This window comes from Centroberyx gerrardi, chromosome 24, assembly GCF_048128805.1.
Source record: "Centroberyx gerrardi isolate f3 chromosome 24, fCenGer3.hap1.cur.20231027, whole genome shotgun sequence".
NCBI lineage: Eukaryota > Metazoa > Chordata > Actinopteri > Beryciformes > Berycidae > Centroberyx > Centroberyx gerrardi.
In genome coordinates this window covers 22,899,003-22,912,668 of record NC_136020.1, presented here as the reverse complement: position 1 = coordinate 22,912,668, position 13,666 = coordinate 22,899,003, and the positions used below count along the sequence as shown (strand labels likewise).

The following is a 13,666-nucleotide window of genomic DNA, read 5'->3' as shown; positions in this document are numbered from 1 at the left end:
CTCTAGATGTCTTGTGCTTCATTTTCTACACATTTCCCTGTATTTCAGCCTGACATATTTGGTATCTTTGGAAACCTTGGGATCTGGACTAGAATTTAAAATAAAGTTCTCTGGGTTTGAACAAAGTTTGGCTGTGAAACACGTGTTTGTAATGATGGACCCGCATGCCCTATAAAGTCAAAGAGCAGTAGCCATGTGTAGGGTTCAACTGATGTATTTAAAGGCCAATACCGATATGTTTTTGTATTGAAGCCACTGATGGCCGGTATTTTGTGCCGATATTCAGTCTCTTCAAATTTGACCATTTTCATACCAAAAAAAGACAAATATTCAGTGTTTCCTCTCAGAGATATATTCTTATCGGGGAGGAAAAGCCTCTGCTTTTACAGTTTCAAGTTCCAGGCAGTAGAGGGCGATACTCATCAGTTAGCATCAGGTGACGTGGTTAGCTAGTGCAAGCTGTGGAAGTCACTGAATGCATCTGTAATAATAATGAACAGGTTTGTCACAAACTGCTTTACAGTGCGACAAAAGTAATAAATCCAAGTCGAATGTTCATAAGAATAGGTTTGTCCTTTCTGGGATTCTCCAGGGAGTTTTTTCGCAATAATTACACAATGCTTGTCCTGCAGTTAGAGTCCCATTGCTCTTTCAAACCCTCACACCCACTGGGGAGCAAGAGAATTCAACAGTAAATTCAGCGGAGCGTTCAGCAACAATGAACTTGTGAGTCAACACCCTCCAGCTTTCATGTTGCTGCGTCTAAACAATTGCTTGACCGGAGCGGAGGAACTGCGTGTCCTCGCCTTATCTCATCTGCTTTCCTCCGCCTCGTCATGAGCCGTCTCCAAACGGCCGTGACACAAACATCATGTAGGCGTCGACCGCACTCGTCATCGGCGAAGAACCGACGATAAGATCTCCCATGAGGATTTCTATTCAGCTGCACTAACTGCAGCTCTGACTGACTGAGTTCTGCTGGAGCGCTCAGCAGGATGACTGGCTGAATGTTTTGTCTTTGTTTCAGGAGAACGTCCATCTCCGGAAACTGGAAAGCGAACACCGGCTCCGCCATGCTGGAACAGATCGCCATGACGGACAGGTGACTCATGTTTATGTTTGTTTATTTCAAACATGTAACAACAACAAAAACTAGAATACATTTCCTGGAGAAAATGCGTGGGCTTGCTGTACAGCCACTAAGACGCAGTTCTAGGTGGTTGCTAGGTGTTTCTAGGTGGTTGCTAGGGTGTTTCAATTTGGTTGCTAGGGAGTTCTAGGTGGTTGCTAGGGTGTGTCTAGGTGGTTGCGAGGGTGTTCTAGGTGGTTGCTAGGGTGTACTAGGTGGTTGCTAGGGTGCACTAGGTGGTTGTTAGGGTGTTTCTAGGTGGTTGCTAGGGTGTAGTAGCTGGTTGCTAGGGCGTTTGTAGTAGTAGATGGTTGCTAGGGTGTTTCTAGGTGGTTGCTAGGGCGTTTGTAGTAGTAGATGGTTGCTAGGGTGTTCTAGGTGGTTGCTAGGGTGTAGTAGCTGGTTGCTAGGGCGTTTGTAGTAGTAGATGGTTGCTAGGGTGTTTCTAGGTGGTTGCTAGGGCGTTTGTAGTAGTAGATGGTTGCGAGGGTGTTCTAGGTGGTTGCTAGGGTGTACTAGGTGGTTGCTAGGGTGCACTAGGTGGTTGTTAAGGTGTTTCTAGGTGGTTGCTAGGGTGTAGTAGCTGGTTGCTAGGGCGTTTGTAGTAGTAGATGGTTGCTAGGGTGTTTCTAGGTGGTTGCTAGGGTGTAGTAGGTTGTTGCTAGAGTATATAGGTGGTTGGAACACTTATATAAGAGAGTATATCTTTTTCTTTTCGCTGAATGTCACATTTATCAATTGCCATACATGTTCACAGCTTTTTCTATTCTTTTTAAAGGACAAGTCCAGCGATGATTTGAGTTTTTTACTCATTTTTTAGTTTGCATCTCGTTAATGTTAATTCTGACTGTTTTTACATGCATGTGCCACGATTAAAGATGTTCTAAAATCCGTTTTTCCAAGACCTCTCAGGCTCATTCACTCCCATTCAATTCCAAACAGCAGAGAAAACGTTAGGCCCCGCCTCCTGTCAATCAATCCAGTCAAGCCAACAGAGAAACCAAAGCAAGACTCTTTCACTAGCTATAGTACGTAAAATTAAACTAAAATTAAAAGTAGATTTTACACAATGACATCTTAAAATTGACGCCCTCTTCTTTACTGGGATTAAGTGATAATATTTAGACATGGGTTGGTTTCAGAATATTTACTTTGAAAAACTAAGACGAAGGAAAAATAGCAAATATCTCCTAATCTGATAAAAGTGATGTGATGTGAAACAGGGAATTCAGGAAATGAGCAAAAACTCCAATCACACATGGAACTGTCCTTTAAAAATACTCAAAAATGTGCGTATGAGGGGAATATGATGTTGAAGTTTTGGGTTTAAATAAAATTGAAATATTTTCTCTGACATGAAAGTTGATTAGTGTAGTCCAGGGACTCTGTACAGGTTCAGTTTAGGAAGCTCTCCCTTTATGGAAAAATGCAGTCTCTCTTGCAATTTGAACATCACAGCATCAATATTGCAGTTCCGGTGTATTTGCAGTCGTCCATCCACACCTCAAACCTTATCTGGAAGTGTTTTGGTTATGTGTTGGAGACAAACAGCGGAGTCGGTGAGAAGTTATTTGGTCTTCAGCTGTTGGTTTATCAGTCATGGACATCTCTCTCTCTCTCTCTCTCTCTCTCCCTCTCTCTCTCCCTCTCTCTCTCTCTCTCTCTCTCTCTGCTCCAGATATCGGCTGTGGGTCGACTCCTGCGCCGAGATGTTCGGCGGCCTCGACATCTGTGCTGTGAAGGCCGTCCACGGAAAAGACGGCAACGACTACATCATCGAGGTCAGGTCCTTTTAAACCATGTCCTCGACTTTTATCACTCTGAGGTTTATTCTGCATTACTGTGCATAGTTCGAACTTCTTTCTTTCATGTTAAAGCTGCAATAAGCACGACAAATCAAATCCCAAACTGTCTCCTAAACAGCAGAAGACATGTAGGGAGTTTACTGTCGTCTCGTTACATGATCTCTGGGTTTTGAAGTCCAAAATATTCAAACAGTCGTCTCTCGCTGCCATTTGGAGCCTCCAGTGGAAAAGTTGGATAGCTTTAACAAAATAATATATTGCAGCACAAAGCTCTGCTGTCTTTCAACCATCAACTAGAACTTTAACTTTAACTTTCAAGGGCTGATAAGAGCGATAAGCGATAAGAGTAATTTGATTTTTCAAAAAGTGCAGTAAACAGTGGGTCTTGCAAAGGCGAGTTTTGCAAAGGCTACATCTGTAAAGGGAAAAATTGATGTATTATTGTTATTATAACTATTCTAAGTCTTGTATATTTAATTTGACATGCACATTTTTGTTATACAGTATATTTCGCTGCTGTCCTGTGAAACCATGTGACTCCACATGCTCCTCTAGGGCTTATGAAACCAAAAGAAAATCCACAGGATAAAGTCAAAGATGCATTGTGGTCAAGCTGAAACAAGGCTGTTTTTCTTTAGTTCCTGAAAAGTTGACATTTTGGAGATACGGGGTTTTCTGAACTGAAAAGATGGGTGGATAGAAGGACAGACAGACAATTATTCCCCAGTTTGCTGTGATATTTCATTGGGGTGCATTGGGGTGTTGCACCAGTTTTTGACAATTTACCAGAACTAAAACTATGGCAGACAACGCATGATGAGACACAGGTTCAGTGTCAGCAGTGTTGTGACTCAGTCTGTCTGTTTTCCTGTTGATAATGCTGTCGTGTTTTTGAAGTCTTGAGGTAAAAGATCATGTTGAAAGGAAAGAGGGAGGGGTGCAGCCGGACCGGAGAACAGATCATCAGAGCCTTGAGAGACGATTACTGTGTAGACCAAACACAGACGGGAGAATAAAACAGAGTCACTGCAGCCACTCTGAGCTTCTCACATGGAACAATAATAATAGTCATAATAATCCTAATCATCTTTATTCATATAGCACTTGTCTAAAAGAAAGGGGGATGACTTTCGCTTTTTCTCGCTCTGCTGTCACGATCGCTCTCGCCACCTGCACCGAAAACCCACAGCTGAAATTTTGAGGCACGTTCAGGCACGTTCTCTGTGGGCTGTCAAAGGGCATTCTGGGAAATGTAGGAAATCACTAATTGAAGTAGAAGCGGGCGAGGCAGGTGGAGGGAAAGTGGGTGCAACAAAACGGTAAATTACAGCACTTGATCCCCAAAATAACTGCACTGAACATCACAGATTGATAGAAATTGATGGAATTTTCCTTTAAGGATTTCACTCGAGAGAGAAGCAGTTAGTTCTGTTTAAAGAGACTGATATTTCCTGGCATCGTCCATAATCGCTGTTTCATTTTTAGAGCGGCCTCACATCGTGTTCCCTCCGCTCTGAGGAGACAGGCCGGTCTGGGGCCGCTGACATGCCCATATTTAGGCTGGGAGAGCGTGACATCACAGCGCTCCTCCTCTGTCTATAGGCTGGCTGAGGTCAGCGCTGAGAAAACCAGGCTCTTTTTTTAAAACCGCCTCTATCTCAGGAAATATCCAGCGGCTCCCCAGAGACTCAGAGCCGGACTGTTTGGACAGAGAAACTGGTGACACAGTCAAGTAACAATGTTCCACGACGAAGAAGACTTCCTCCTCCTCCTCCTCCTCCTCCTCCTCCTCCTCCTCCTCCTCCTCCTCCTCTCTGTCTCTCACTCTTCAGCACGATGGAATTTAATTAGCAGGACAGGGATGCGTTGTCTGTCCCTCGCAGTGGGAACCTGTTTTTTGTTCCAGACGAGACATCAGCCACAAAAACTCTCCCTAATGAAAAGTGATGTGCTGCTGACAGTCACTTCATACAGAATCCACCGCAGCTGATATCAACATAAAGCAAACTGCGGCTTCCAGTTGGCGTGCTGGAGAAATTTATAGACTGAGGAGACTGTTGTGACGAGACGAGAGAACAAGATGTGACGAGGCGTGATGTGACGAGGCGTGATGTGACGAGGCGTGATGTGACGAGGCGCGATGTGACGAGGCGTGATGAGATGTGATGTGATGAGAGGTGTGATGTGACGAGGCGTGATGAGATGTGATGTGATGAGAGGTGTGATGAGAGGTGTGATGAGATGTGACAAAACCTGACACAACAAAGCAAAACCGTGGGTGACATCACAATCTCCTCAGTCCATAAACTTGTTTGACGTGACAATGACGTGATTTGATGTGACGTGACACGACATCACATGGCATAACACAGCATAGCATGTCACATGACATAACAATAATGACTCAACCCAACAATGATATGACATCACATGACTTGACTCAACAAAGCACAGCATAGCATGATGTGATATAATATGTCATCATAATCATGACACAACACAACAATGACATCACATGACATGACCCAACACGATATGACAAGATTTGAAATAACACAACAGTTTGACATGACATGACACAACTCAACAATGACATGACAATCATAACACAACAATTGTGTGACATAACAGTCATAACTATACAACAATGACAACGTGACAATCATGACACAAAACAACAATGGTGAGACATGACATGACAACACAACAATGACATCACATCATGACACAACAGTGACATGACATGACATCACACTAATCAACAATGACTTGACATGACATGACGTGACAAAACTCAACAATGACATGATATGACAATCATGACAAAACAACAATGGTGAGACATGACATGACAACAATGACATGACATGAAAATCGTGACACAACAATGACATGACATCACACACCTCAACCATGACATGACATCACACACCTCAACCATGACATGACATCACACACCTCAACAATGACATGACATCACACACCTCAACAATGACATGACATCACACACCTCAACCATGACATGACATCACACACCTCAACAATGACATGACATGACAAAGCATAACCCGAGCCTTTTGTTGGAGGCTTTCATCCAAAGCCTCTGACAGTATCATGACTTCCTGTATTTCAATCATGAGTGGCTGCTGTGTCTTCAGGAAGAGATAAAAGGAGAGAGATGGAGATGGAGATAGAGAGACAGGCGGAGGGAGATAAAGAGAGAGAGAAAGGGAACATAGCGTACTGTCAGATACACGCAGATACACTTTCCACATGCTTTTTTTTTTTTTTTACTTTGAGTGAATCACAGAAATCACCAAGCTGGGAGAGGAGGAGGAGGGGTATGAATAAAGCCAAGACTGTTTTCCCTGGAGAGTTTCCCCACTCCGCCCGTCCCGGTGTCGCGGCTGCACCGGCGTTTTGAACGAGCGCACCTCACACGTCACGCTCTCTGAACCTTCCCATGCGGCGGAGGACATTGTCCGGCACGGAGGCGGCGGCGTGCAGCTCGGTGAAACACAGAGTAACACCTCTCTCTGTGCGCCGGAGGCCGCTGGCAGCGCCGCTCCTCTGCTCCATGACTCTGGATCCTAATAAATCAGCAGGGTGGATCCGGGTTCTGCTCGCCACCGCACGCCGTTTGAAGTGGCGGCCTGGCGCTCAGCTTGCCAGTCCTCTGCTCACTCCCCTGTGGTAATGACTCAACCGGCCAAAACACCGCGCCACGCCCGCCTCGCCTAGCCTCGCCTCGCCAAGAGGCTGGGTACACACTGAGAAACAGGAGGGTTTTTAAAGGGTTCTTTGGTAAGAGTAGTGGTTCTGTGTGGAACTGTAATAACTCAAAGGACCCTCTGATTGGTTGAAGTAAAAGAAATGGCAAAACAAAACCCAATGCGGTTCTTAAAAGCTCTTTTATTTCTCGTTGAAACATTTCACGCATTCTTAAAAGGTTCTTTCACAGCAGCTTAATGGTTCTGTGTGGGTTCTGCATGGTGCTGTCGAGACCTGAAAGGGTTCTCTGTGGCACTAAACAGGGTTGTGCTCCCGTACAAGCCTAAAGAACCACTTTCTGGCCCTATATAGCAGCGGTTCTCAACCTGTTTGACTTGTGACCTCTTAAAACAAAGCGATGCCTACTCACGACCAAAGACAGTCCAACCAGAGAATGATTTCCCCTTTTCAGGTTGTTTCATTTGATATCACAGAAGGACTAGAGGCTGAAAACTAGCCAGTATTTAAAAAAAAAAAATAGACATGATCATGAATTTGTATGACATGAATATGTATTTTTCGTATACCATAAATCATCTCGCCACCCCCCATAATTCTCTTGCGACCCCCAGGTTGAGAACCATTGCTATATAGAACCCTTTTTATTAAGTGTAACAGCTGCAGCAGCAGGTCTTTCCTCCTGCATCTGCAGTGTCTTTGTGTATTTATGTATCAGTGTGTTTTGGCATGAAGGGAAGCAGCAGCAGCAGCAGCAGCAGTTTGCAGGATTTCATTCCAACAGATGATTTCATTAATAAGCACTTCACTTCAAACTTCGACCAGAGGAGGAGGAGGGAACAGTTTAGTGGAATCAGCTGCTGCAGAGTTTGTTTGTTAGGAAAAGCCTGCAGACACATGCTGGGACTCTGCTGGGTTCTTTAACAGCACCTTAAAGGTTCTGTTATGGAGACCTGAAAGGGTTTTAATGCCACAAAACAAGGTTGTGCTATTGTACAAGCCTAAAGAACCATGTTCTGGTCTTATATACAACAGGTTTTTCCCCCAGAAGTGCATTTTATAGTCGAACATAATGTAAACATAATGTAAAGCGCGAATGTAAACAATGCAGCAGCGCTTACATTTAAGTTTTTATACTTCTGCGATGATGTGCGTGTAGCATGTTGAAATGTTGAAATGTTGAAATCACGCACACAGCTGGAGCTTGAAGAGTCGGATGCCGTCATGATCGCCCCTATGATCGACCAATCAGAGGGCCGACTCCGCGTAGACTCGACGCGAACTTGAGATTCTTGGGCAGCAACACCTACAGAGACACTTTTCAACCCCAAACACACGTCAAACAGCGTCAGTTTACAGCAGAGACGCCATTTTCATTTAAGTATAAAACGCCCTTGACTCTCCACAGCTCCCAGCATCTGCCATGTGTGTGTGTGTATGTGTGTGTGTGTGTCACTGTCATGTGCCATGAAGGATAGCAACAGTTTGCAGGATTTCATTCCAACAGCTGATTCCACTAATAAGCACTTCAAGCTTCAACCAGAGAAGAAGAAGAAGAAGAAGAGGGGGGAACAGTTTAGTGAAATCAGCTGCAGCAGAGTTAGTTTGGAAGGGGAAACCCTGCGGACAGATGCTGGGGCTCTGCTGGTGGACAGTGTGTGTGGAGCGGGGCGGGGCGGGGCGGGGCGGGGCGGCACGTTGCCCGGGCGGAGCGGTGTCTCCAGCCTGCGGCGGGGGATCTGCACTCCTCCGCTCCTGTTTGTTTTGGTGCTAAATTGCCGGTTGGCGGACCGCGGGCCCCCGGAGCCCCGTGTGCTCTGTGGCTCTCCGGCACACGTGCTCATGCATGTGAGCTGGAGTGCTGGGAAAGTTTTTTTTTTTTTTGAGGTTAATTATTTGTGTGGCAGTGAACGCGGTCTGTGCCCTTCCAAGTCAGGCCCGGGGCAACATAATATTTACAGATGTGGCCGATGGAGAAACACCACACTTTACTGTTCTGGAAATTCAACTTTTGCTCCGTTTTCGGCCGTCAGAAGCTGCAGAGGACGATCTGGCAACGCAGCAGCTCGACAGATAAGAGTTTTGTGTTACAACATGTCAGTTCAGCTCGGTCTAGAGAGAAAACAGACCAGTGCTTCTCAACCTGTTTGGCTTGTGACAGGCTGCATATGCAAAGTGGTGAATCAGAATCAGAAACTTTATTCGGCAAGTACAATGTACAAGGAACTTCTCTTGGTGCAGGTGTCAACATAAAATCTAATTAGAATAAGAAAAATGTAAACAAATGTACTAAATACAATTAAAAATAAAAGATATGTGCAATGATCAATGGTCAGTGTTCAGTACATTTACATGAACAGTTCAGACTGATTTTCCCTTTTCTGGTTATTTCATCTGATAAATTATCAGAGGCCTAGAGGCTTAAAACTGTTCAGTATTTCACAAGTAAAAAGCAAATATTAGAGAAAAATCTGAAAAAACAGACAGGATAATAGATTAGATAATAGATTTGTACAGTAGAAATGTGTTTGTTTCCATTGAAATAGCAGATGATGATGCAGAGGATGTTTCAGATGAGCAGCAGTGTTCATGGGAACCAGCAGAGAAGAAGTCAGAGTAAAGCTCGGTGCATCCGGCTGTAAACTGTGCTGCAGACCAGCAGAGAGAGAGAGTCCCTCCATTCCTGAGAGGAGCCGTCCTGTAGCTGTGATCTCATGTGCAGTAAAATGACTCGTCATAGCTGGCAAAACACCAACGAGTCCATTATCGGTGATGTCATTATGGGTCTGAACTGAACAAGATACGATATGCAACGCCGCCACCTAGTGGGAGAGCCAGTGAGTCTGAGTCCATGAAGCTGATTGGCTGTGTTCCTGTCCTGCAGGTGATGGACAGCTCCATGCCTCTGATTGGTGAACATGTGGAGGAGGACAAGCAGCTGATCACTGAGCTGGTGATCAATAAGATGGCCAAGGTGCTGCTGGGAGTCTGCACACCGCAGCCTTCATCCATCAAGGTGGAGCTGAACTTTAATATCTGATACATCAACCTGAGATACTTACTGCTACTGCAATTATTATTACTACTAATACTGATACTAATACTGCTACTACTACTACTGCTACTGCAATTACTACTACTGTTACTACTACTACTACTACTGCTACTACTACTACTACTGCTACTGCAATTACTACTACTACTAATACTGATACTAATACTGCTACTACTGATACTACTGCTACTGCAATTACTATTACTACTACTACTACTACTACTACTGCTACTGCAATTACTACTACTATTACTACTACTACTACTACTGCTACTACTACTACTACTGCTATTAATACCTAAAGCTACTATTATCACTACTATTACTGTTAGTTCTATCATCACAACTACTATTACTGCTACTACTATCACTACTACTATTATCATTGTTACTACTAATATTACTACTACTATTATCACTACTACTACTGTTACTATTACTACTGATATTACAACTACTGCTACTACTACTACTGCTGCTGTTAATACTAAAACTACTGCTACTAATGCCACTACTAGTAATTCTACCACTACTATTATCGCTACTACTCCTGTTAGTACAATTATCACTACTAGTACTACTGCTACTACAACTACAACTACCACTACTTCTACTACTACTACAAGTACTATTATTACTACTACTAGTACTACTACTCCAGTTGATTACAGCTAGCCCACACATTTTCTCCAGGAAATATACCTTTTTGAGTTATTATTGTAGTAGTAGTAGCAGTAACAGCAGTAGTACTAGTTGTTGTTGTTGTTATGATTTATATCCACTACATGATAAAATATTAAAGCTCCTCCTGTGTGTTCTGCTGTCTGTCTCTCTACCACAGACCACCCAGCCCAGACGAGGTAGGAACCACTCTTACTCTCTTTGTTCCCATAACAGAGTTCTGGCTGCCACAGTGCTAAAATAAAAACTAATGTGTGTGTGTGTGTGTGTGTGTGTGTGTGTGTGTGTGTGTGCAGGCGGGCACCGCTCGGCCTCGGCCTCCCCCTCCCAGTCGGCCCACGGTTCTCCTCAGAGAGCGCGCTCGGCCTCCACCTCGCCCAGCCAGGCCTTCCAGCCCGGGCCGCTCCCCGCTCCGGGCCCCGGGGCCCCGAAACAGTCTCCACAGCTCAAGTCAGTCACATATACATACTACATATACAGTATATACACATCATATACAGTATATACACATCATATACATCCTATACTACATCATATACATCCTATACTACATCATATACATACTACATATACAGTATATACACATCATATACATCCTATACTACATCATATACATCCTATACTACATCATATACATCCTATACTACATCATATACATACTACATATACAGTATATACACATCATATACAGTATATACACATCATATACAGTATATACACATCATATACATCCTATACTACATCATATACATCCTATACTACATCATATAAATACTTCATAAACATCATTTACTACATCATGTACATACATTATATACTACGTCCTATACTAGATCATATACATCATATACCAATTTGCTGTATTTGTTGCTGTATTTTTTACCACTGTATTTAATTCATTACTAATATTATTATTATTAATAACACCATTTTGATGTTTATTATTTTTTAGATCTGTTTATTTATTCATTTAATTATTTATCCTATGGTCAGAATTGGTTAAATATGATCAACTCAAATACTCACCCCAAAACAATTGTCTCAGTCTTCATCTATGTGTTTTTTTTTCTTCTAATTTCTGCACAACATGATGACGCTTTAATTATTTCCCTGGCTGTAACATGCAGAGTAAAACCTCCTGCTGCTGCTAGGTGGAGACATGGAGTCTGTCTGTTTCCCTCCACTCAAACAACAGACAAAACAACAGACAGACAGACAGACAGACAGACAGATAGTGACCTGGTTTAGGTTCAGGGAGAGGTTGGGAAATGAAAGTTGTTTTCTTTCAAAACACACTGTTGAGTCTTCAGCTGTCAGGAGTGAAGCTGGTTTTGTTCAACAGCCTCTGTCTTTTCATCTTTACTCTTTGACTACAAATTTAGAAGATTATGTGTCCTCCCCACCCTTCCAACACACACACACACACACACACACACATACATCACACACACACTTAAATCAATATATGTGTGTTTTTAAATATATGGTTTCATGAGCTTCTTGGGTGTTTATTTCATCTCACATGCACACATTAATCTTTCTCTTCTTTCCGTATCATTTTTTTTTATAACTCGTATTTTATTTGTTTTTGTCTCCTTAGCTGTATGTTTTATCACTATGAAAATAACTAAAACTGTACTGTAGAAGATAAGTACACGCATTTTTTGGTTTCTCATTTACAAGCTCAAATACTTAAAAAATGTGGAATTTAGATCTGTAACTGATCTTCTGGGAATCAGAAACAAAAAGTGTTTCATTTGACTTTTTCCATTTGAGTGATATGTGACGAGCTAAAAAAACATGAAAACCAATACGACTGCTCGAAACAGAATGAGGTAGCACATCCAAAATTGGGAGGAAAAAATGACTAGATGTAATACTGATATTTCACTTATTCATCAGGCACACAAGAGGAAACACTAACGAGTTTCACAAGGAAAGCCTTCATCAGAGTGAGAGCGCTTTTTTCCCCAATTTTGGGAGCGCTACCTGGTTTCTGAGAACCACAAAATGTCTTGAAATGAGCACAAACTTCCATTTTCCTGACAGGAATAAAGTTCAGATCAGTAAAAGATTATGTTCCAACAGCAGGAACTGGACTGGACATTTCCACCTGTTGGTCACATGACAAGGTTAGCTAACGCTTTCAGATTAGCAGCTAAAACAGTTAGCTTCAGGTGCTGGACCAAAGAAAATCAAATCAAGTCAAATACAACAGAAGAATTACACAAAAATGCTCCCGTATGAAGAATTTAATAAAGAAGGGATGTTTTTTGAGTAAGTCGTTACTTTATTAAATTCTTCATACAGGAGCATTTCTTAGTTTGCGGATCTTGTGTTGTGTTTCACTAGATTAAGGTTTTGCTCATGGTTAAATAAGACAAACTTGTTGTCATGAGTTGGGAATTGAAGCCGGGTCGTCGGATTTGAAGTTTGAAGTTTACCTCCACACCCTGACTCCCCCCCCCCCCCCCCCCCGCGCTATTTCAACGTCAAAGTACTTCCTATTTCTAGTCGTGTCTCCTCCACCTAATCCCTTCCTGCTGGTGGAAACAGATTTTAACTCACTTTATTATTTGCATTTTAAGACATCGGTGCTCATTTCACGCAAAATTCCCTGCCACTGTGCTGAGTATTCGTGTTGAATTATTGAGTTTTCACCTCGCCGTTCTGTTTTTGCAGCAAATCCCAGTCGCTGACCAACACCTTCACAGAGACGTTACGGGGAAACCCGACCGACGACGAGGCCAAGGCCGAGACGATCCGCAGCCTGCGCCAGTCCTTCGCCAGCCTCTTCTCCGACTGAACCCCCCCCCCCCCCCCCCCCCCCCCCCCGCTGACTCCGCCTCCTCCTGCCGGTCCGGCCGCTCCACGGTCTCTCCCTCCTCACAGCCGCAGCTCCCTGGTCCTCCTTCTCCCTTCTCCCTGTTTGTGAAGTTCAGCACCCGATGCAACAGATCAACCATGACTTAACACTAGAAAGGCCACCGAGCTGTCAGCTGAAGGTGGTAAATATAAATATAGTCAGAACTCCTATTTCTTCATGTGATTTTGAAAATTTAAAATCACTGGTAGGTGTAGGAAGAAGTCATGGAGTGACAATTTGAAAACTGAGATATTTCAATTCTAAGGCTGCGATCACACTTATTTTGTTATCTTTGGTCTGAACCAGAGTGGAAAAGTTCAAATTCAAACTGTCCAATCACAAGCCGACCAGGGCTCGTAAACAAAAGTCACATGACTCACAAGCAGCTTGTTTATTGGACA

The 13,666-nt window shown here is 43.2% G+C and overlaps 1 protein-coding gene across 1 annotated transcript in view; it reads left to right on the top strand.

Annotated features, from left to right (window-relative positions):
* syn3 (synapsin III) overlaps positions 1 to 13,205 on the top strand; it is a 133,704-nt gene extending 120,499 nt beyond the window's left edge. Inside the window, exons 9-14 of the mRNA XM_078282174.1 lie at positions 1,028 to 1,102; positions 2,808 to 2,910; positions 9,548 to 9,686; positions 10,549 to 10,578; positions 10,696 to 10,849; positions 13,082 to 13,205. Of these exons, the coding sequence (XP_078138300.1) occupies positions 1,028 to 1,102; positions 2,808 to 2,910; positions 9,548 to 9,686; positions 10,549 to 10,578; positions 10,696 to 10,849; positions 13,082 to 13,205 (625 nt within the window). The remainder of the gene's footprint in view (positions 1 to 1,027; positions 1,103 to 2,807; positions 2,911 to 9,547; positions 9,687 to 10,548; positions 10,579 to 10,695; positions 10,850 to 13,081) is intronic.
* The last annotated feature ends 461 nt before the right edge of the window (positions 13,206 to 13,666 follow it).